The sequence below is a fragment of the Arvicanthis niloticus genome, chromosome 9 (genome assembly GCF_011762505.2).
Source record: "Arvicanthis niloticus isolate mArvNil1 chromosome 9, mArvNil1.pat.X, whole genome shotgun sequence".
Classification (NCBI taxonomy): domain Eukaryota; kingdom Metazoa; phylum Chordata; class Mammalia; order Rodentia; family Muridae; genus Arvicanthis; species Arvicanthis niloticus.
In genome coordinates, this window is record NC_047666.1 from 60,830,965 (window position 1) to 60,856,365 (window position 25,401).

Consider the following 25,401-nt stretch of genomic DNA (forward strand, 5'->3'; position numbering starts at 1 on the left):
TACCCATAATACGCCCCGGGATGGGCAGTGACTTTGGCGTGCTTTTTGCCTTTTGCACCTGCGCAGTCAGTTGTTTACTAGTGGGAGGACAGGATGCCCGCGCCATCTTGGAATGGTGAATGTTGTCACGCAGCTCCCAACACATACGTGCTGGGTGGGTGTCAGGCTCTGGTGTGGGGAGGGCAATTTGAGGTCCTGGGGACAGCCGGAGTTGGCTGGTGGTCCTAGGGCCAAAAGGCAGCTAGGGACCAGCTGGTTCTCAGGCTCTTGGGCACCCAGACACTGCCATAAGCTGCAGAAGAGCTGAGAACAAAGTGGGGGCCACGGGCTGGATTGGGTGGTGGCTGAAGGATAGTGGACGAAGGGTAGAGGTAAAGAACGCTCTGGCTGGGTTCCATGGGGAGGGTCCTTGGCTTGTCCCAGGGGTCGGCTTGCTTGGATTGGTAGTCACTGTGACTAGAAATGCAGAGAGGTCTTCTGCGGGAGATTAGATGGCGGATCTGTAGGTGAAGACCTTCTCCATTGCTCCCCACAGTGGATCCCGATGAAAGTCCATAGTTTTAAGGCTTTTATTGTCATGGCGGAGAGTAGATGAATAAAAATAGTACCCCAGTTTCTCAGGGTGGGCCTGAGGTTAAGTACCTTTTGCAGGGAGAAGAGTCTGGGAAGGAAAACTTAATTGGCTAAGCCTTTTTCTGGCCTTTAGGTACTCATTAATATGGAGATCTGTCATGAAGCTCTGTGGCCTGTAGTCACACCCTCTATCTGTGTAGGGGATAGTAGGGGCGTTGCCCTTATGTGACTGAAAGACACAAATCTATGGAGGACTGTGGCCTTGTGTCAGGAGCTTAGAGTCTGGGGGTGTGGCGAAATGTTTGCCTTCCCTTAGAATAACCTGGGTCCTATCTGGGGCCCCTCAGGATTACCTGGGGTCTCCAGTGGTTTCTAACCTGTGCTTGACCAGAAACCAGGCAGCCTTTCATGGTCCAACAATACAGATCTTTCACTTGTTTGGATAGAGTTACTCCAGGGATTTTATATTATTTGTGACTATTGTAAAGGGTGTTGTTTCCCTATTTTCTTTCTCAGCCCGTTTATCATTTGTATAAAGGAAGGCTACTGATTTGAGTTAATTTTATATCCAGCCACTTTGCTGAAGTTGTTTATCAGCTGTAGGAGTTCTCTGGTAGAATTTTTGGGGTCACTTATATATACTGTCATCCACAAATAGTGGTACCTTGACTTCTTCTTTGCTAATATGCATCTCCTTGATCTCCTTTGTTGTCTTATTCCTCTAGCTAGAACTTGGAGTACTATATTGAATAGATATGGGGACAATGGGTGCTCTTGTCTTTTCCTTGGTTGTAGTGGGTTTGCTTCGAGTATCTCTCCATTTAATTTGATATTGGCTCTTGGTTTGCTGTATATTGCTTTTATTATGTTTAGTTATGGGCTTTGAATTTCTGATATCTCCAATACTTTTAACATGAAGGTGTGTTGAGTTTGTCAAATGCTTTTTCAGCATCTAATGAGATGATCATATGATTTTTCGTTGAGTTTGTTTATATAGTGGATTATATTAATGGATTTTCATATATTGAATCAACTTTGCATCCCTGGGATGAAACCTAGTTGATCATGGTGAATGATTGTTTTGATATGTTCTTGAAATTGGTTTGTGAGAATTTTATTGGGTATTTTGCATCAATATTTATAAGTGAAATTGGTCTGAAGTTCTCTTTCTTTGTTGGATCTTTGTGTGGTTTATGTATCAGAGTAATTTTGGCTTTGTAGAATGAGTTAGGTAGTGTTCCTTCCATTTAATGGAATAGTTTGAGAAATGTTGGTATTAGCTCTTCTTTGAAGGTCTAGTAGAATTCCACACTAAAGCCATCTGGCCCTGGTCTTGTTTGTTTGGGATGGTTTTTAATGACTTCTGTTTCCTTAGAAGATACAGGCCTGTTTAGGTAGTTTACCTCTCTTGATTTAACTTTGGTACATTGTATCTGTCTAGAAAACCATCCATTTCATCTAGATTTTTCCAGTTTTGTTGAGTATAAGCTTTTGTAGTAGCATCTGATGATTTTTTTTTTTGAATTTCCTTAGTTTCTGTTATGTTTCCTTTTTCATTTATGATTTTGTTAATTTGCATATTATCTCTGTGCCCTTTAGTTAGTTTTGCTAAGGGTTTATCTATCTTGTTTATTTTCTCAAAGAGTCAGCTTTTGGTTTTGTTGATTGTTCTCTTTGTTTCTATTTGGTTAATTTTGGCCCTAAGTTTGACTATTTCCTGCCTTCTACTGCTCTTGAATGTGTTTGCTTCTTTTTGTTTTAGGGTTTTCAGTTTTGCTGTTAAGTTGCTAGTGTAAGATCTCTCCAATTTCTTTACGAGGGCACTTAGTGCTATGAATTTCCCTCTTAGCACTGCTTTCCTTTTGTCCCATAAATCTGGGTATGCTGTATCATCATTTTCATTGTGTTTCAGGAAGTGTTTAATTTCTTTATTTCTTCCCTGACAAAGTTATCATTGAAAGTTGTTCATTTTCCATGAGTATATGGGATTTCTGTTGTTTTTTGTTGTTATTGAAGTCTAGCCTTAGTCTGTGGTGATCTGATAGGAAACATGAGATTATTTTAGTCTTCCTGTATCTATTGAGGTTTGTTTTGTGATCAATTATATGGACAGTTTTGGGGAAGGTACCATGAGGTGCTGAGTAGAAGGTATATTTTTTTTTAGGGTGAAAATTTCTGAATATGTCTGTTAAATCTATTTGGTTCATAACCTCTATTAATTTTACTGTGTCTCTGTTAAGTTTCTGTTTTAATGACCTGTCCATTGTGAAAGTGTAGTGTTAAAGTCTCCCACTATTATTGTGTGGGCTTCAATGTGTATTTTGAGCTTTAGTAAAGTTTCTTTTATGAATGTGGGTGTCCTTGCATTAGGGGCATAGACGTTCAGAATCAAAACATTCTCTTGCTGGATTTTTCCTTTGTTGAATATAAAGTGTCCTTCCCCATCGTAATTGATAACTTTTGGTTGAAGGTCTTTTATGGTAACTCCAGCTTTTTCCTTGGGACCATTTGCTTAGAAGTCATTTTTCAGCCTTTTACTCTGAGTTAGTGTCTGTCTTTGTCATTGAAGTGTGTTTTTTATATGCAGCAAAGTGCTGGATCCTGCTTGTATATCCAATATAGAAATATGAATGTCATAATTAGGGGTTCAGTTGCTGTGATAAAACACCCTGACCAAGAGCAAATTAGGCAAGAAAGAATTTATCTCGTCTTATGTTTTGTAGATCATGATTCAGGGAAGTCAGAGTAGGACCACAAGTCAGGAACCTAGAAGCAGGAACTGATGCAGAAACCATAGAGGAGTGCTTCTTACTGGCTTGATCCTCCTTGCTTACTCAGATTGTTTTCTTATATACTCTAGGACCACTTGCCTAGGGGCAGCATCACCATACTGGGCACTCCTACATCAATCAAGAAAATGCTCCATAGGCTTGCCTATAGGGTGAACTTATGGAAGCATTTTCTCAACTGAGGTTCCTTCTTAAATGACTCTTATCTTGTGCCATGTTGACAAAAAACTAGCCAGCACAAGGGACTTTGGAGATGGTTCAGTTGGTAAAGTGTTTGCTGTATAATCATAAAGATCTGAGTTTTGATCCCACAAAGAAAGCTCGGTGTGGTGGTATGCACCTATGACCCTACCACTAATACAAGGAAGATAGAAGGCTTCCTGGGTCTTCTTGTCAAGAGAGTTTTGATTTGATGAGCTTCAGGTTTAATGAGAGATGCTATCTCAAAACATAAGGCAGAGAATAATAGAGGAAGCTGGATGTTGACCTCTGGCTGCCATACACATTTTCATATGTGCATGGACCACTCTCCCCATGCACACACATACACATGCATCACACACACATACAAAGAAATGGAGAGACAGAAATACATAGATAAATGTTCTTGAAAAAGAGAGCATAACCTACAGGTTCCCTGAGAAACAGCCAAGGCATAAGAGTAACATTTACAGCTATATGAGCTTGTATTAAAAATGCAAGGGACTGCAAATAGTAACCTAGTGATGTATTTCAAGGCTGTAGAAAAACAAGAAGCCAAACCCAAATGCAGAGATCACAAGAAATCATAAAGTTAGGGCTAAAATTAATGAGATAGACTAAGACAATGATACATAGAATTAAACAAAGAGCTTGTTCTTCAAAAAGTTAGCAAGATTGAGAAACACCTAGTTGAACTAACCAAAAGAAGTCAGAGATGAAAGGGAGCTTTTACAATGGACTCTAATGAAACCCAGAAGCCTGTTGGGAATACTTTGAAAATGTATATTTCAAAAAGCTAGAAAGCCAACAAGAAATGTATAAATCTCTGAATGTACATAACCCATCAAAATGAAATCAAGAAGAGATAAAACTGTGACTTTATGTGTGAATTGTGAAATAGATACATTAGGTTTTTTAGGAAAAAGAATAGGTTTGAGGAAAATAATGAAAATGCTATTGATTAAATATTATTGTATATGAAGGTAGTATGTAACCAATAAAAGACTGAAATTAATGCAAAAGGATAGATAGAGAGGTAGATAGATAGGTAGATAGACAGACAGACACACAGAGAGAAAACCTGAAAGCTGTCTCTGAGTGCAGCTTCAGAACAACAGTAAGTCATCTGTCAACTTTCACTTGCATACTTGCCTGGGGCTCTGATTTTGTGCCAATCCAATCTGCCCATTCTCAAGATCCCCTAAAACAACCAAGGCTTGTCTTTGGCAGGGAAGGACACATCATACTCATAAAAAAAATCACCAAGATGACATCTTGTACTAACATCTATGTACCAAATGCAAGTAAATGCAATGTATGAATATCTATGTACTAAATGCAAGGGTACTCACATTTGTAAAAAAAAAATTACTAAAGCTTAAATCACACATTGAAGCCTATATATTAATAGTGGGCAAATTTATTGCCCCATCTTTACCAGCGGACAGGTTGAGACACAAACTAAACAGAGAAATAATGAAATTAATAGATATTATGAATCAAATGGACCTAACAGATAGATACAGAACATTTCACTAAACACAAAAGAATATAGTGTTTCAGCATCTCACAGAATCTTCTCCAAAATTGAACATATGGTCAGTCATAAAGCAACCCTCAACAGATAGAAGAAAATGGAAATAACCCCTTGTGTCATATCAGACCACCATGGATTAAAGATGAATTTCAACAACAGCAGAAATAACAGAAAACCTACAAATCTCATGGAAACTAAACAACTCCTTACTCGACTACTGTGTCAAGGAAGAAATAAATGAAAGACTTTCTAGAATTCAATGAAAATGAAGGCACAAAACATGCAGATTTATGGGACACAATGAAAGCAGTGCTAAGAGGAAAGTTCATGGCACCAAGTGCCTTCATAAAGAAATTGAAGAGATCTCATACTATCAATTTAAAGAGACACCTGAAAGCTCTAGAACAAAAAAGAAGTAAACACGTCTAAAGGAGTAGACAGCAGGACCTAATCAAACTCAGGGCTGAAGTCAATAAATTAAAAAAACAAAGAGAACAATACAAAGAATCATCAAAACCAGGAGTTGGTTCTTTGAGAAAATCAACAAGGTAGATAAAACCTTAGTTAAATGAGCTAAAAGGCAGAGAGACAGCACTCAAATTAACAAAATCAGACATGAAAAGGAAGGCACAACAGTAGACACCCGTAAGACTGTGAAAGGTAGTCTGCTTTCTGGTCTAGCACAGGCTGGAAACCCTGGTGACCCTGAGGGACGGCAGGCATTTCACCATGCCTCCAGACTCCAGGCTTCTGACACAAGGCCGCAGCCCTCCATAGATTTGTGGCCATCACTCAAGTAAGGGCAATGCCCCTAGCCCATCCACAAGTGGAGGATGTGACCACAGGCCGTGTGGCCTCAAGACAGATCTCCATATTATTGAGTTACCCAAAGGCCAGAAGGGCTTAGCCAATTAAGCTTTCCTTCCCAAACACTCCTTCCTGCAAAAGGCCAACCCTGAAAAAACAGTTTTTACTCATCCACTCTCTGCCATGACAATAAATGTCTGAAAACCATGGACTGTCTCCTTTCATCAGGATCCACCATGGGGAGCCATAGAGAAGATCTTTATCCACAGACCCACCGACTAGTCTCCTATACTAGGCCTCTCTGTGCTCCCAGCCACGACCACCAAACCAACCCAAGCCAAGGACTCTTCCCCTGTGGGACCCCCATGGGCCCCACTTTGTTCTCAGCTCTTCTGCAGCTCCCAGTGGTGCCTGGGTGTCCAGGAGCCTGAGAACCAGATGTCCTTGGCCTCATCACAGGCCTGGGGACCCCCGAGCCAGCTCTGGCAGTCCCTGGGACCTCAGACCACACGTTCCCACCCCCGGAGCAGTGTCCCTGGCTTGCCCATAGCCCAACATCCACCGGTGCTGGCATGGGGAAAGTGAAGTCAAACTTCCCGTTGCCCGCCTCCCTGAGTGGCCTGAGCCCAGTGGTGGGGTGGACATATATGGTGGACTTAGTACCCCATATAACCCAATAGACACTGAGGAAATCCCATCAATCATTAGATTTTACTTTAAAAGGCTGTACTCCAGCTGTACTCAGCTGTACTCAGCTCTCACTGAGGCCAGACCAGGCAGTCTGGCCTCAGTGAGAGAAGACATGCCTAACCTTTGAGAGACTTGAGGCACCAAGGAGTGGGGAGACCTGGCAGAAGGGGGCATTCTCTTGAAGACATCGGGGAGGAGAAATGGGATGAGGAACTGTGAGAGGGTGGACAGGAAGGGAGACAATGACTGGACTGTAAAAGAATAAAAGTAATTAGAAAAAAAAGCCTGTATTCTACTAAATTGGAAAATCTAAACAAAATGGATGATTTTTCTTGATAGATATCACTTATGAAGGTTAACTCAAGATCAAGTAAACAACTTAAATAGTCCTATAACCTTTAAGGAAATAGAAGCAGTCATTAAAAGTCTTCCAACCTCCCCCAGCCCCAAAAAACCAAGGGCAAGATGGTTTTTAGCACAGAATTCTTACCAGACTTTCAAAGAAAAGCTAATACTCAAACTAAATAAAACAAAATAAAAACAGAAGAAACATTGTCAAACTCATTCTATAAGGTCACAGTCACCCTGATATCTGAACCACACAGACTCTACAACAACAAGAAGAAGGAGAATTTCAGACCAATTTCCCTTTTGAACATTGTTGCAAAAATACTCAATAAAATATTTGCAAACAGAATCCGAGAACACATCAGAAACATTATTTACCATGATCAAGTAGGCTTCATCCCAGAGATGCAGGGATGGTTCAATATATGAAAATTTATTAATATTATCCACCATATAAACAAACTGAAGGAAGAAAAACCACATAATCATCTCATTGGATGCTGAAAAAGCCTTTGAAAAAAAACCAACATCCCTTCATGTTAAACGTCTTGGAGAGATCAGGGATACAAGGTGCATACCTAAACAAAACAAAGGCAATACAGCAGGCCAATACTGAACATCAAATTAAGTGGAGGAAAACTTAAAGCAAAATCAGAAACAAGACAAAGCTGCCCATTCTCTCTGTATCTATTCAATATAGTACTTGAAATTCTAGCTGGAGTAATAAGACAACTAAAGGAGATCAAGGGGATACAAATCGGAAAAAAAAAAGTCAAATTATTGCTATTCACAGATGATATGGTAGTATACATAAGTAACCCCCAAAATGATACCAGGAAATTTTTACAACTGATAAACACTTTCTGCAAAGTGGCTGGATAAAAAAAATCAATTCAAATAATCAGTACTATTTATTTAATTATTGTTTTTTGAAGATTTATTATATATATATATATATATATATATGAATCTACTGTCACTATCTTCAGATACACCAGAAGAGGGCATCGGATCCCATTACAGACACCATGTGGTTGCTGGGAATTGAACTTAGGACCTCTGAAATAGCTGTCAGTGCTCTTAACCACTGGGCCATCTCTCCAGCCTGAACTGGTGGCACTCCTGACCAATTCACAAAGGCCCCGCTCCCTGACCCTTGGAAGGACGACCCCCCCGGGGGTCTTTAAACCTATGTGCCAGAACATGACAGCTAGGTACCTGGACAGGGGCAGAACGGACATGAGGTCAGCGGCAGGGCAGGGTGTATGACAAAAACTTCGTTTCTGAAGAAGGAAACTGAAGGAAATCTCAGAAGATGGAAAGATCTCCCATGCTCATGTATTGATAGGATTAACATAGTAAAAATAGACATCTTACCAAATACAATCTATAGATTCAACACAATTCCCATCAAAATTCCCACACAATTCTTTACAAACCTTGAAAGAGCAATTGTCAACTTCATATGGGGAAAAAAAAAAACTAAACCCAGAATAGCTAAAAAATCTTGTACAACAAAAAAAACTCTTGGAGGTATCACTATTCCTCATTTCAAGCTGTACCATAGAGCAACAATAATAAAAATAGCATTGGATTGGCATAAAGACAGATAGGTTGGTCAATGGAATTGAATTTAGAATCCAGAAATAAATCCACACATGTACAGATGCTTGATTTTTGAGAATGAAGCCAAAATCATACAATGGATAACAGAAAGCATCTTGAAAAAATGGTGCAGGTCTAACTGGGTGTCTGCATGTAGAAAAATGCAAATAGATCCATATCTATTACCCTGCACAAAATGCAATTCCAAGTGGATCAAAGGCCTCAACACAAAACCAGATACACTATATCTAATAAAAGAGAAAGTGGGGAATAGCTTTGAATGCACTGATACAGGAGACAACTTTCTAAACAGGACACCAACAGCTCAGACACTGAGATCAACACTTAATAAATGAGACCTCATGAAACTGAAAAGCTTCTGTAAGGCAGAGGACAGCACTGATAGGGCAAAATGGCAGCCTACAGAGTGGGAAAAGATCTTCATCAACTTTACACCCAACAGAGGATTAATATCCAAAATATCTTTAAAAAATCTCAAGAAATTAAACACCAGCAACCGAAATAACCCAATTAAAAATGCAGTACAGAGCAAAACAGAGAATTCTCAGTAGGAATCTCTAATGGCCAAGAAGCACTTAAAGAAATCTTCAAGTCTTTAGTCATCAATATGACTCTGAGATTTTATTTTATACCCGTCAGAACTCGAGAGCTCAAGTGGTAGCACATGCTGGCAAGGATGTGGAGCAAGGGGGGTACTTCTCCATTACTTGTGGGAATGCAAACTTGTATAACCACTTTGTAAATCAATCTGGTGATTTCTCAGAAAACTGGGAATAGTTCTACCTCAAGGCCCTGCTATATGACTCCTGGACATATACCCAAAGGATGCTCTACCGTAACACAAGGACATTTGCTCAACTTTGCTTGTAACCATTTTATTTATAATAACCAAAAACTGGAGACAATCTAGATGTTCCTTAACCCAAGAATGGATAAAGAAAATGTATATTTACACAATGGAATACTACTCAGGTATTAAAACAAGGACATCATGAAATTTCCAAGAAAACAGATGAAGCTAGAAAATATCATCTTGAGTGAGGTAACCTAGACCCAGAAAGACACACATGGCATATACTCACTTGTAAGTGGATATTAGCTGTAAAATACAGGATAGCTATGCTACAATCCACAGACCCAAAGAAGCTAAGTGTAGGAAGCCGCTGTTAACGGTGGTATAATCTACCATCCCAAGATAGCGCTGACCTCGTGTCTTCTCCAGAAGTAAACAATTATCTGCGCAGCTGCTAAGGCAGAAAGACTGCCAAGTCACTGGCCAATCCCGAGGCGTAATATTGGGTGGTGAGCGAACAGCCAATCAGAAGTGAATATGTCACTCTAGGGTGTATTTAAGCTAGGCCGCTTCCGGCTTCTTCCATCTTTCCCCTTTACCGTGACAAGAAGTAAATCCTCGTTTGCAGTATACCCGATTATTGCCTCCTGTCCTTATTCGAGGGCAAAAAGGGAATTGGGAGGCGCGCAGAACAGCTAAGTAACAAGGAATGCCCAAGAGAGAATACTTGAATCTCACTGAGAAGGAGAAATAAAATAGACATGTGGGGTAATGGAGAGGGAACTGGAAGGGGGGTGGTTAGGGAGAAAATAAAGATGCAGATCGAGTGTGTGTAGAGTGGGGCTGGATGAGAGAACAGAAATATGTGGGGAGCATCTCTGGGACCAGCTGAAGACTTGGGATGGTAGAGGCTCCTGGGAGTTTATGGGGGTGGCCCTAGCTTAGACTCCTAGCAGTGGGGCATATGGCACCTGAAGTGCTCACCTCCTGTAGCCAGTGGAGGAAGGAAGACACCAGCACAGCCACAAAACCATCAACCCCAAATTTGTCCTGCCTACAGTATGTGCAGTGATAAAGATGGAACAGAGATTGAGGGAATGACTAAACAATTACTGGCCTAACTTGAGACCCATCCCATGGGAGAGAGCCAACCCCTGACACTATTAATGATACTCTGCTATGCTTGCAGGCAGGAGCCTAGCATAACTGTCTTCTGAGATACTTCATCCAAAAACAGATAGAAACAGATGCAGAGACTCACAGTTAATAACCAGGGCTCAGGAAGTCTTGTGGAAGAGTTGGGGGAAGGACTGAGGGAGCTGGAGGGTCAAGGACACTACAAGAAGACCTACAGAATAAATTAACCTGGGCCCATGGGGGCTTGCAGAGACTGAACCACCAACCAAAAGCATGCAGGCGCTGGACCTAGGGCCTCTACATATATGTAGTAGATGTACAGCTTGGTCTTCATGTGGATCCCCTAACAATTGGAGTGGGGGCTGTCTCTGACCCTATTGTCTGGCTTTGGATTTCTTCCCCCTAGCTGGGCTGTCTCCTCTGGCTTCAGTGGTAGAGGATGTCATTAGTCCTGATGCAACTTGATGTGCTGGGGGTTGGGAGTAGGGTAGGGGTTGGTACCCATGGGGGGCATCCTCTTCTAGGAGAAGGGAAGGGGGAATTAGGGGTGTGAAGGTAGGATTTGAAGGAGAGGAGGTAGGGGGCGCATTCAGGATGTAAAGTGAGTAAATAAATTACTTAAGGAAAAAAAATTATTGACTGAATGTACCAATTCCTTTGCTGTGTCTTCTAGCACTTATCCTTATGGTGTTCCATTTTAACTACAGAGTCTTTCTGTTGAGCTTTTCACTTACTGAAGTTTTCATTCCCAGCATCACCTCACTGTGTTTTTCCTTCAGTATTTCTTTCTCCTTATCGAATTACAGGTTCATGTCCTGTACTGACTTCCTTGTTTCCTTCAGATGTCTGTATCTTGGAATTCATCTGGGAGTTTGTGCTCACTTTGACTTATTTGAACATATTCATTATCATTCTTTTGAATTGTTTGAATTCACTTTTGAACTCTTTTGAAACATTCTTACGTTTCTTTTAAGTCACCCCCATTAGGGACAATTGCTGCCTTTGCTTCGTTCCACAACTGTAAAGACTTTATGAATGTCAGCAGCACGTTAGAACATGGCGTTGGGAAGAGTACGACTCTGTGTCCCGACATCAGTGTCACTCATATTTGACTCCAGAATAAACTGTCACTCACTTCCCTTGTGGTGAGAGCTGTGATTTTGGGTTGACGGTTTTGGGCACTTGAATGTGGGATCCCAGGATGGTTCTTTTTCGCTGGAGAAATTCCACATATTAGCACTAGGTACGGCCGTAGGCCCCTTGTGCCTAACCATCCATCACTGCCTTCTTGGGTGGACGCTGATAAGTTCCTCCCGGGGCTGGGCCTCCCTTGGTTTGGTGGATGGCCCATTGGTTTATTCTGAGGTAGTTATTGGATATCTTTAAAAATATTTCACAGCTCTCGGTTTAAATTACCTAGTGTTTGTTTCTGATCCTTTAGATGTTCTAAGAATGCTGCTGATTTCCTAGCATTTGGCCTTTTTCTCCTGCCACTCCTCAGGTATCTAATTCTGGGATTTTTCTGTGGCTTCTCTTGTCTATTACAACTTTGCCACATTGCTAAAGGAGGGCCTGTTTCCTCCAGCCCCACAGCGTCTCCACACTGTGGTATGTTGTGTGTTCCAGGCACGTGCACATGTGTGTGTGTGTACCTGCACTTCACAGCCAAGCTTGAGGAAGCGTATCCTCCTCCTGTTCCTGAGTTGTTAAGAACTGTGTGGACTCCGCAGGGAAGACACGTAAGGTTTAATCTCCCAGTGCCATGAGCCCCTCATGTTCTTGAGAAGATGCAGAACAAACTTGAGACACTAGGGAGAATTGATCTCAGCCTCTGTGTGGGGTGCATGTACCAGGGGCATTGTGTGTGTGTGTGTGTGTGTGTGTGTGTGTGTGTCGGGCCAGGGAAACTCTCAAAAGCAGCACATAGCGTGAGTGAAGACGGTAGATGACAGCTAGGCACAGTCTGCCAGTCTCCAGAGTCTGCTGGAGAATAATCTGGAGAAAGCAGAAGAACCGCCAGAAGAGGTGGGTACTTGACACAGCAGAAGAGAGAGTCCAGAGCCACCCCAGGGCTTTGGCTTGTTTTTTTTTTTTTTTTTTTTTTTTTTTTAGGAGCTCCTTACTCTCAAGATGAAGGAACACAGGTTGCAGACTTTGGGAGCCCAAGAGACTTAGGAAATCTGCCCTGTCTTACAGTGGTGCACATTCTATAGAGCCAAAAAGGTGCTGAGGTCAAGGAGCCTCTTAGAAAGTAATGTCAGAACTTGGCTGTTCGGCTAAAGGGAATGGAGCGATGTCTACGTATAAGCAGCTATAGCTCATGCTGGCTGTAGAAATCACGTTTGCGTGTGGAAGTGCCCAAACTCTGCTGCGGAGGGCTGAGAGCATGGGTTTCAGGGCAGATTTCTCAAATGCCTGCTTCCTCTTTTTCCTTTCCTTCCTATTTCTTTCTCTTCCCTGTTCAGGCCACTTTTCACAGTGTTTGCATATCCATGCCGAACGCGTTTGAAGCTTGTGATTCTTTTTTTCTGGTTGTGGGTATTGGATCTCTGTGGCCCAGAGAGTTTCACCCTGTGGTTTTAAATTTCCATGCTGTACTCTCAGAGGTGCTTGCCCGTTTAGTGCCTCTGCACCTTCTCCTTGATGCTGGATAATTTCTTACCATGTTTATTTCTTGTTTATATAAAATATATTAAGACTGACACAGGTTCCCTGAAGAAAGTAGGTCTCTTCTCAATATGGCATTACCAAACATTTATACTGATGTGAACTTCAAAAATCAACCTGTTTCCTCAGGCATCATCTCAGACTCTTCTTCATGTGCCAACTCAGACTCATCTTCAGGTAAATCTCCCCGCACCCCCAGAACAATACATCCTCATTTTCTGGTGGTCTAAGCTAATGGTGGGGCTAACGAAGGTGTTTATGAACAAGGCCTGGGGGAGGTTGGTACTGTCTGTCTAAGAGGCTGTGGTGTGGGACAGGAGACAATCTAGCAGGTTGAATTGTCTGTAAAGTAACTTTGAAGGGCTTGTTGCCTTGTACCGGGCGAAAAAATGAGTTCAGGATACTGTCCTTAGAGAAAGTCTGAGTTCTACTGCATATTTTTGACTATGTAAAACGATGTTACCTGTGAAAATAATGTTATTTATTACTTGGGTTTCTGTTTATTTAACAACATGTCATAACTTTAAGATACTAGTTTGTATTTGGGGGATAGTTTTATCTTGAAGGGGAGTTTGAGTGTCTCTTTCTCCATCCATACTGGGGATAGGAAGCAGGCCCTTGTACTTGCTGAATGCAAGCTCTGTTACTAGAGTTACAAGGGTCTATACTATTTCTGAGAGAATTTTATTTAAAAATTTTTTTTTTAGCTAGCTTGTAAACCAATCATTTGATTCATTGTGGCATTTTATACAGACATCATTATCCCTCGTGTACATCCCTAACCCTACCCCATCCTCCCTCCTAGCTCTCTTGATCACCCCTTTCCTTTTAGAAATAGTCCTCCCTTCTGCTTTTATGACACATATCTATTTCTCCACACCCACACCCACACACATGCATACACCCCCACACAAACACGGATACACATGCATACACACACATACAAACACACACAAATGCTCACACACATGCATACACACATGCACATACATACATGAATACATACATACACTGGCATATACACACAGGAATACACACAGGAATACATACATACAAACACACACACACACACACACAAATACACACATACGCACACATCTAAATTCACCAAGTGTGAAAGCACCTGCGGCATTTTGCCTCTCCCTCCCACTACCCTCTTGTTCTTTCTCCCTCTCTTCAATGCCTCTTCCCCCCTCAGCTCCGGTCAACCCAGAAAAGTTTCTAATCAAGAGACAGCTAAAAAGATAACCTTAGACCATATCCTAAACATGAGAAGTATGCTTATCCAGACTTAGCTATTATTGCAAGCTTCATGGTAATACTGAAGGCAGTTCGGGAGACTGTTTCTATATATAACAAAGTACTATGTAGTCAGAGTAAAGAATAAATACTAAAGAAGAAAATATGGTGATAGAAAAATGTCCATGAAAATAACAGAGCAGAAATAAGTGACTGTGATATGTCAGTCATATGGGGAAATATGCTCACATGTATATACACCTTAAAACTCCATAAAGGGACACACACACACACACACACACTCACACATGTCTCTCAAATACCGATATTAATGAGTTATTATCAGTGATAGAAAGTTGTGCTTTCATGTCTATCCAATGGAGATCATTGTTTCTCTCATATTGGGTTTTTTCTTTTAAATTTTATATTTTTACTCATTCGCTTCACATCCCGCTTACTGCCCACCTCCCAGTCACCTCTTCCCACAGTCCTTTCCTCTCCTTCTTTTCTGAGTGGGTGAGAGTCCCCCAGGGTATTTCCCCCACCCCCACCTTGGCACTTCAAGTCTCTATGAGGATAGGTTCTTCCTCTCCCACTGAGGTCAGACAAGGCAGCCCAGCTAGTAGAACATATCCCACATACAAGCAGCAGCTTTTGGAACAGCCCCTGCTCCAGTTGTTCAGGACCCACAGGAAGACCAAACTGCACATCTGCTACCTATAAGCAGGGAGGCCCAGACTGTGTATGTTCTTTTGTTGGTGGTTCAGACTCTGAAAGTCCTAGGTGTCCAGGTTAGTTGACTCTGCTGGTCTTCCTGTGGAGTTCTTATCTCCTTTGGGGCCCACAATCCTTCCTCCTATTCTTCTACAAGAGGCCCTAAACTCCATCCACTCTTTGGCTAAAATATCCAAATAATTAAAAAACATTCTCTCAGAAATAGTATAGACCCGTGTAACTTTAGTAACAGAGCTTGCATTCAGCATGTGTGAGGTTCTGCTTTCTGTCTCCAGTATGGGTGGAGAAAGAGGCTCTCAAAGACCCCTTCAGGATAAAATTATCCCCAAAATACAAACTAATTTCCTAAAGTTTCAATATATTGTCAAATAAATAGAAAAATAATTACAGTACAAGAGTCTGTATTATTAATATAATATGGTAGAAAAGGGAGAAGACGAGGAACTGTATAATTCATTACTGATTTAATTAGTTTATTTTTCCCTTTAGCTCTCCCAAAGAAGACCACCATTCACACAAGTAATCCTGGCTTTCCCACACTGCTTCTTGCTTTTTTGATATTTTTCCTGCTGTTGGCAATCTTATTCTCTGTTGCTCTGATTGGTAAGTATGCCAATGGAATAAGTAAGCACTGTCTGTCTCTCACAAAGGGAGACATATCCATTAGAAACATATAATTATTAGTGTGGGAAGTTTAAATTAATTGCAGAATGACTTTTCTGTAAAAGTCATTCATTCTCACTAGAGAAGCATGTGCATGTTTGTTGGAGTCACAAAGTGACAGACTGGGACCTCTACATTGGAATCCAGTACCGAGGATGAAGCTGTGTCTCCTTGGCAGCATTTAGAAGCCAGCCCCATTGGACACACAGACACTCATCTTTTGGAATAGTTCGGGGATGAGAAGACATGGACCAAGCTATTCCTGGGACAGTGTTCTAGTGGAACTCCTTCTAATTATTTTGTTCCTGCTCCAGACTATGTGAGATCTAAGCCAATTTAACAAATAGAGGACTTCTATATAAGGTTAGCTTTCAGAATTTATTAGAAAATTTAAAGACAAGGCTGGGCATAGTGGCACATGCCTTTAATTTAATCCCAGCACTCAGGAGTCAGAAACAGGTAGACCTCTATAGTTTCAGGCCATCCAGGGCTACATGGTGGCAACTTGTCAAAAAATAAGCATATTTTTGTGCATTTTATCTTTCCCTTCAATAATTAGTAATATCCATCTACGGTGTGCTGGGCAGTGTGTTAGAGGGTCTAGAGAGAACAATAGCCCAGTTCTTAAAGCATTTAGAGAGTGGTCAAGTGAATCGACACCTACAAAATTGTATAGGAAGTGTTGCACAGGCAGGGTGTGAGCACAGGAGGCTGAGGTAGGGTTGGAGGAGGTGATATCTAGGCCTGTGTGGGCCAGCGATGGGCCAGAAGTATGAGATGGCCAAGGGTGAACTAGCTTGTTTGGGATACACAGTGCCAAGTGAAGAAGCAATGAGGTCATAGGTGGTAGAATAGGGAAAGTGCTGTGTCAGCATTAAAAAAAAAAATCTAGGCTGGCATGGTGTTGCATGCTGATAATCTTAGCACTTGGGAAACTGAGGCAGGAGGTTTGCAAATTCTAGGGCATCTTGGGCTACATAGTATGTTCAAGGCCAGCCTGGCTATGTTGTAAGACCTTGTTTTCAAAACAAAAAAAGGGTTTGCATTTTTCCACTAGATATTTCTTCCATGTACCTTTTGCTTCTTAACAAGTAGCTCTAAAGTTCTATAGATTTGCCATTTGTTTCATGCTTCTGTGGCTTGGCAGATTATATTGATATCAGCTAGGAGGCTCCTGAAGCCCTTGGAGCTCAGCCATCCTCATGCATGTGGCCAGGCATGCAACATAGCTTCCAAGGAAGAGACTGTCACCTGGGACTACAGGAGCAATATGACCACAGTTCTCTCATTCATCAGGATAGTCCATCTTTGTTCACTGAACATCTTGGAGCATGAGACGGAGAGTGAGAGTCAGTCATGCCTCTCAAAGTCTCAACTTGGAAGTAGCCAGAGTTGCTTTTGAATGAGTGAATGGCCAGATAAAGCATGGATGTAGTAATATTAAAAATTGTTAGCATTTTATAGTGTGTCACAGTCAGGAGAAGCCACTGACGAACTTTAGGCAGGGAATTGAAACAGTCAAATTAGACCCACAGAAGTGCATTGTCAGACTGGTGTCTAAGTGGAATAGAGAAAACTAGAGGTCAAGAGAAAAGCTAGAAAGTGAATCCAACACCCGGCAGAGACTGACCCAAGGTCTGTGAAGGATGGTAAAGGAGATAGAGCCTGGGAGGAAGAGGCTTGGTGAACATTAAGATCTGGGATGAAGGAAGCTGAGAAGTGAAGCCATTCCAACACCCAGACTTGGCAAACTTAGCTGTGATGAAGGCATTCACACAGGTGGACAAAACAGGGTGAGGATAGCAGATACAGATTTGGGTTTTGAGCGTGTTGAGTTTATCTTCATCTGTCATGTTCAGTGAGCATGTACTTATCTGCATGTCAGGAGGGAAGATCTGTGGGTTTCCAGTCCTCCACATTCAGGCAGCAGGCGAGACCATGGGAATATGCCCATCACTTGGAAAGAGGGTTTAGTATGAGAAGGAAGGATAGTGACTGGGCAGTGGGGAGTGTTGCACCTCTAGAGGGGTGGATGAAAGACAATAAGAAGTGATGGCAAGAAAAGCGAGGCCAAACAGCAGTGTCCTGTGAGCTGAGAAGGAAGAAACTGTGGTCAAGTCCAAGAGCAAGGCAGACAATAAGTGCCCTGGATATTGATAGTCTATTTCAGTGACTTTTTTTTTTTTTTAATCATTGTACCATTTTGTAGCTCAGACTGGATTTGAACTTGATACACAGTTTAAGCTTGCCTGGAGTTGGCAATCCTCCTGTCTCCACCTCCGCAGTTTTTGGAGTATAGGTAGGCACCATCGTGTCAGGATGGTTTTAGTGAAATAGAAGCAAAAGCCAGGATGTGGTGGGTCAAGGAGCACATAGGACACAATGGGGAAAGAGAAAAGACCCCAATTTGAAAGATATAAATCAGTTAGTCAAAGAAAAACAGAACAAACAGAACAGAACAGAACATGTTCATTACAAATCATAGACATGTGTATTTCCTTCTTTTTTATTTTAAAATATATTTCTATTAGTTGTTTGAGGATTTCATACAATGTATTCTGATTGTATTCACCCACATTCTTTCCCCTAATTCCTCCAAGATCACCCCCAGTTTCCTATCTGCACAATTTGTGTCTGTGAGTTAGTTTTAAGTTGGGATTAACATGACAGTCTTGGTTCACTGATTGAGAGCTGGGTGTGAGGGCTCATGCCTCCTAGTTCTCTGGATGAGGAGGCAGGAACTTGGGTGAGACTAGTCTGGGGTGCATAGCTAGACACTGCCTCAAAGAAACAAGTAACATTAAAAAAAAAGGTGGGTTGGGTGGGGGCGGGGGAGAAGAAATGAGTAAACAGTAAAATTATAACGCTACCAGGAAAATGAGTATCTTTTATTTTTTTCCCTCCAGTTTTGTTTCAGATGTATTCTGATCTCCTTGAAGAAAAAAATAGTCTAAACCAACTGAATCATGCAAAATTGCATTGTATAAAAAACCACTCATCTGTGGAAGGTAAAACTTAATGTGTTTGGAGTTCATTTGTCAAACGTCAAGTGTAAGCCTTTCCAGGACAGCGTGCTAACAAGTGGATTGTTAGCCATTAGACCTAGCAATGCAATATTTGGCAATTCTTATGCAAATGAGATTTGTCTTTTCCACCCATTACTGTACTTAATCAGTGGTACCTACATGCACCCGAAGACATTTATTTTGTGTTGTGATTCCATGCTTGTGTGTTTTCCACCTTTGTGCTTTAGGACCACACCTTGTTGGTCCTTCTGGCCCTTCCACGTTTCACTTTCAACAATCTGTTTCCTTCCTTCTGGGATTTAAAAAGGCTCCTAAACTCAGGATGCACAGACTCAGTCCTTAGCCTTCTCTCAGCCATTGCCCTGTGTAGCCCTGCATCCTCTTATTTATTGAAGGATTGTGTCCTACAGGTTTTGACACATTGTATTTTCATTTTTGTTCAGTTCAATTTTATTTTGAGATAGAGTCTCGTGCTGCCCAGGCTGGTCTCGAATGTATTATGTAGCTGAAGATGTCATTAAACTTTGCATCCTCCTGCCTCCACCTCCCCAGTCCTGGGATTGCAAGTGTTCACGATCACATTTGGTTTTATTAGTGCCGTGCACGGAACCCAGGGCTTCTTGCTCATTAGGTGAATGCCCTGACTGAGCTACATCCCCAGCCCAGTTAAATATGTTGTAAAAATACACCTTGATGTTTGATATATAGATTATTTAGAAGTGTACTCATGAGTTCTAAGATTTTTTTCTTGTTCTATCTCATTTACTGACTTGTGAATTATCTTCAGTGCCCTTTTACACGCTTCCTGTTTTTCTGAGTGGTTTTCTCTGCCTCGGAAGAATGTCTCATTTCTCTTTTTCCATGTGTCAGTTTACACTTCTCATATCTTGGTCCTGTGTTATCTGCTATGTATACATTTGGGATCATGATATGAGGCTTCTTTTATTTGTGTATTTCATTTTTGTTAAGTTTTTTTTTTTTCACTATTTTGTTTGACAATTCATTGATTTGTCTGTCTCCTCCATTCTGCCGTCAGTGCCATCTATTGTAAATGGAAAAGGTTATTGCATTTTTAAATACAGATTTTTAAAACATTTATTTATGTATTTACATCCCATACGCTGCCCCCCTCCAAGTCCCACTCCCAGGGTTCCTCCTGCCAACCCCACTTTTCCTCCGAGAGGGTGGCTCCAGTCCCCCAGGACCCCCCCCACCCTGCTAGATCAAGTCTTTGCAGAATTAGGTGCATCCTTTGCATTTTTCAAGTAAAAAAAAAAGCATTTGATTTTGATTCTTATTGATGTCTGCATCTTTTCTGGCTTTTAGTTTTTTCCAAGATGGCTGTATCTTCTCATTAAAGCATTTAAAGTTATTTCTTTTATTTTTTGAGATTATAATATAATTACATAATTTCCTTCTTCCCTTCCTCCAAACCCTCCCATATACCCCTCCATGATCTTTCAAATTTATGGCCTTTTTTTTTTTTTTTTTTTTAAATTTTGTTGTTACATATGTAATAGTTACATGTATATTATCTATCTGTCTATCTATTTATCTATCTATCTATCATATATAGATGAGGCTCTCCTTGAAGTACAACCTGTCATTATGTATAATGTTAAGGGTATGCTTGTTTTCAGGGTTGACCATTTGTTATTAGAGAACCAGTGGGTATATTCTTCCCCGAGGAAGACTGTTTCTCCCATTCTTAGTATTCCTTAGTTGCCTATAGTTCTTTGTGTGGGTTGAGACCTTGTAGACTCCCTGCCTCACACCCCATCCATGTTAGCTCGTCTATTGTCGTCCTTGTTTTCAGCTCATGCTTAGGCAGTCATGCTGGGGAGACTTTACAAGTGTAGCTTCTGTTTCTAGGAGACACAATCTCATAGCAAACTCCCTGTTCCTCTCAGCCTTTCACTCTGTCCACCCTCTCTTGTTGAAAGGATCCCTGAGCCTTAGGTGCTGGAGTTGTTTTGTAGATGTATCCTCTGTGAATGGGCTCCACAACTCTGCGTTTTGATTGGTTGTGGTTTTCAGTAATGATCTGCTTGTGTTGCATAGAGAAGTCTTCTTGATGAGGGGTGAGGACACTTATCTGTGGGTATAAGGATAAACATTTAGAGTATAGTTAGGGATTATGCTGGTTTAATAAGGTGGTAGTTGTAGGTTCTTCTCCAAGATCTATGACTTCACTAGCCCTGGATAGTTAGATAGATTTCTAGTTCCAGGCATGATTTCCCTCTTGTTGAATGGAGCTTAAGTCCAATTAGAAAGGTGTTGGTTACCACCAAGGTATTCATGCCACGACTGCACCCCATAGGTTATCATGCTCACTGAAGCTCTTTTATCATGGGTGCTTTAAAGCTTGTTCAGAAAATTCTAACATTATTGTTATCTTTCTGCTTTAATAATATTCTTTTATATTTTTATGCATATATAATGTTCTTTGATCAAAGTCTCCCATTCTCTTCTTTTAATCCTCTGTGCGTTCCCACCAAGATCCTTCTTTGTTCCAAATCCTCTTCTTACTTCTTCCTCTTACTCTCCTGTCTTTCTTTCTGGGAGCCACACCAGCATGGTGGGGTGGGGTGGGATAGTTAATTACTTGATAAAGGCAGTGTATCAGTGGCTACACCACTGAAGAACGTGACTTCCTCATTCTGCAACCTTTAACTGCTGAGCTCTAGAAAGGGTAGGTGATGGGCTCCGTCTTGAGTGGTTCACCACCATTATGAGTTTCTAATGTACAGTAGTCATGTCATGTCCAGAAATCAACACTCCTTTCCATCCTCTGGCCCTTACATTCTTTCCACTCCCTCTTTCATGAGGTTACCAGAGTCTTGGAGGGGAGTTTACAGTGGAGGGGTGTTTTACCTTGCTTCTTGCTATATATTATTCTTTTGTTTTGTTTTGAATTTGACATCCTTCTGGTTCTTGACATGATGAGTTACTTTCTTCTGAGCCCTCAGTATTTTTTTTTTTTTTGTATGTGTGTGTTCTGCCTTATTTAAATACTGTGCTTTGTACTTACATTTCCCTTCCTTCCAATAAAGACAAAATCTGGAGCTGTTGTCCAAAGAACTGGAAGCCATTTGGTTCCCGCTGCTACTTCACTTCCAGTGACTCTGCATCTTGGAATAAGAGTGAGGAGAAATGCTCCCTCAGGGGTGCTCATCTGTTGGTGATCCGCAGCCAGGAAGAGCAGGTGCATCCTGGGAGAGAGTGGGGTCTGGGCCTGCCGTACTGTCTGCTTGTTTCTATTAAAAGGGAGTTTTGTTGACATGGGTGTTGATGCTGTAGCAGAAGGCTTTCCATCAGAAAAGGCTTTCCAACTCATAGTAAGGAAAGGAAGTAAGGCTTAGCTAGTAATTCTTTAGGATTGAGGATAGAGATTGCTTTTATATGTAATGCGAGTGGGGTTCCTCGAGTGACAAATTTTACATACTGTTCCTTTCTTCTTATATTTGTGTAATCATAAAGAACTCAGATGAAATGTTATCCTGTACTTGTAAAAATATACATGCACATTTTTAATATAGATTTAAAGACCATGTTTAAAAACACTGACATACTGGCAACTCTGATTTGCTCATTCTGTGTTGTAAATCTGTATCAATGACCATGCTATCCCTACACATTCCTATACCTGAATGAATAATTAAAGAAGAAAGTATTTTATTGTTAAATATACAGATGTATATAATATTTGATCAAGTCCTCCACACTCCTTTCCCTTCCAACTTGTCTCCTGTCCCCCAACCTCTATTCTATTAATTATTAAGAACACAATGTGTTCTTAAAAATTATTTTAAATCCATTGAGTACACTCAATGTTGCCAGTGTGTACATGAATGTAGGGCCATCTTTGGGAACATGGATGGCCTATCAGGAGGCTGCATCCTTGAAGTTGACTGTCCCTTTCCCAGTAGACATCAATTTCCAATAGCCCAACAAGCAAGCAAGCAAGCAAGCAAGCAAGCAAGCAAGCAAGCAAGCAAGCAAGCAAGCAAGCAGACAAACTCACTAACCAACCTACACAACCCAGGCTGATTTCTCTTTCTTTTTTTCCTTTTAGGATTTCATCACCAACACTCTGAACCCTCATGCTGCTTATTATCTGGGGCTGTCAGATCCAGAAGGCCATGGACAATGGCAGTGGGTTGATCAGACGCCATACGATCAAAATGCCACGTAAGTCTAGAGCTGAGGAGTCCTGAGCCCTGTGTCATGCAGAGAATTTAATGTGTTGGATTATAGGACTGAACTAGCATGTTTTAGTTGCTTTGTACTAGGCTCAGTAATTTTATTATTGTTTTATGTATGTATGTATGTATGTATGTATGTATGTATGTATGTTTGTATGTATGTATGTATGTATATATGCATGCATGTATGTATGCATGCATGTATCTTTTTTTTTTTTTTTTTTTTTGAGATAAGGTTTCTCTGTGTAGCCCTGGCTGCCCTAGATCTCACTCTGTAGACCAGGCTGGCCTCAAACTCAGAGATCGTCCTGCCTCTGCCTCCCAAGAGCTGGGATCAAAGGTGTGTGCCACCATGGCCTGGCTTGTTAATGTATTTAATCACATATTATGAGGGACATTACCATTTCCTCTTTTAGAGATGAGGACATTGAATTTGAAAAATCTCAGTAATTGATTCAGAGTATCCTACCATGGCCCTCAGATCTAGGTAAATTTTTTCTGTGCCCTTTCACTGTTTATATCTTGATAAAAAATTCATGCTACAATCATAATTGATTATTAAAAGGCGATATTTCTCAAAAGCAAAGCATCCCTAGATAGGCTTATTTATTTTTAATATATAAATTTTTAAAACTTACTTTTTAGTGTATTATCATCATCTTGGTCTTTCTATCTATAGAGTGAAATATATGGCGATGGTAACTGTGGTCCCAAATCTTAGGATAAGGTACTGAGAATATCAGAAATTTAATTACTTGCTCAAGGTATAATAAATAGGAGATATGTATATTTTAATTAGTCCCTTAGGTTCTAAGTCATTCCACTTAAAAGAGCACAGAGACTGAGACAGCATGTACAGGGCCTGCACAAGCTCACGCTAGACAAAATCTCAGCACAGAGAAGGGGAAGTGGGCACAAAGTCAAACCCTAACCAACAAGTTATTCCCAATTGATAGCTTCTGAAGAAGGAAAATCATTTTTCTCCAATGGAGTGTTACTGGGTATATCAACCACACTCCAGGGCAGGCCCCATGTTCAGGAGTAGTTGCCAAAAAAGACCCTATGTTTTTGGGTTTTTTGTTTGTATATATATATATATTTTTTTTTTTTTAAAAGAGAGAAAGAATGTGAAGTTGGGTGAGTAGTAGGTTTGAGGAGGATCCAGAAGAAGTTGGAGACAGGAAAGATTATGATCAAAATATATTGTATTATGTTTTCAAATAATAAATAAAAATGTTATTTAAAAAAAAGGATCAAACAATTGGCTCATGGTACCAGTGTGAAATATTTTCATTTGATAAGAAAGCCTTAGACAGGATGTAAGGAGGATCAAATAAAGGTGAGCCTTTGAGATGCTTGCTGGTGAATATCTAATCCAGTAAGGTGTGATAATTGTCTGCTGTGGCCTCAGCTGTCAAGGGAAACGCCAGAGATTCAAGTAGAGGAGAAACTTCGTGAGCAGTGGAGGAGTGACTTGGGCACACGTGACCTTGATTTCCACAAGTCCACTCCCAGCTTTCAGCCCGCTAGTGCCTTTTCAAAGCATCACTGAGAGAGTTACCCTTATCTTTTTCTCTTTCAGATCCTGGCACTCAGACGAACCCAGTGGCAACACAGAATTGTGTGTTGTGCTAAGTTACCATCGAAACGTTAAAGGATGGGGCTGGAGTGTCGCCCCTTGTGACGGTAATCATAGGTTGGTTTGTGAGATGATGCGACTCTACCTATGAATGAAGCCTTCTCAACAGACACACGATGTGATTGGAGTGGAAGTTGTGATTATAGAGACAACTAGGAAGTTCTTCATTCAGTCCTCTTAGGGATCTAACAGGGACTTGCTTCTCTCTCTCTCTCTCTCTCTCTCTCTCTCTCTCTCTCTCTCTCTCTGTCTTTGGAGACAGGGTCCCACTATGTATCTCTGGCTGTCCTAGAACTCACTATGCAAATGAGCCTGGCCTCAAACTCACAGAAATCATCTTGCTTTTGTTTCTGGAGTGCTGGAATTAAAGGTGTGCACCACTACCACCCAGCTTCTTAGTAAATTCTCTATGTGTAAGAAATGTCTGCAGAATTTTAGGTAGGTAGGTAACTGATCCTTCTATTTATGAGAGCACCAGCTCGCTTTTGCACATATTCATTCATTTCCTCATTCATAAAGCAAGCCTTTTCTCCATGCCAGACACTATGCTAGAGACCCCTTAGTGCACACAGAAAGCACATGTGTCTCTCTCCTAACATCTGTCTGGCTGCAGAGGCTTTAGTCACTGGTTGGATGATGTGCTTCTGCCCTCCGTCCGCTGTTGGTCTTTCCTCTTCGGCTTTGTTGATGTAGAATGGACAAATAAACATTTGGATACTTAAGGTA

At 41.0% G+C, this 25,401-nt stretch overlaps 1 protein-coding gene across 1 annotated transcript; it reads left to right on the forward strand.

Annotated features, from left to right (window-relative positions):
* Positions 1-12,973: 12,973 nt before the first annotated feature.
* LOC117715377 (C-type lectin domain family 4 member A-like) lies at positions 12,974-25,401 on the forward strand. The gene is made up of 6 exons (XM_034512164.2): positions 12,974-13,345; positions 15,632-15,745; positions 18,712-18,813; positions 21,885-22,036; positions 22,907-23,022; positions 24,619-25,401. The coding sequence occupies exons 1-6, from the start codon at positions 13,240-13,242 to the stop codon at positions 24,764-24,766; spliced, it is 738 nt and encodes a 245-aa protein (XP_034368055.1). The 5' UTR covers positions 12,974-13,239; the 3' UTR covers positions 24,767-25,401.

Coding starts and splice junctions, on each gene's coding strand:
- LOC117715377 (XM_034512164.2), top strand. CDS start 13,240: ATGGCATTACCAAACATTTATACTGATGTGAACTTCAAAAATCAACCT. Junction 18,814..21,884: donor AAACCACTCATCTGTGGAAG/GTAAAACTTAAT, acceptor CTTCCAATAAAG/ACAAAATCTGGAGCTGTTGT. Junction 23,023..24,618: donor CCATACGATCAAAATGCCAC/GTAAGTCTAGAG, acceptor TTTCTCTTTCAG/ATCCTGGCACTCAGACGAAC.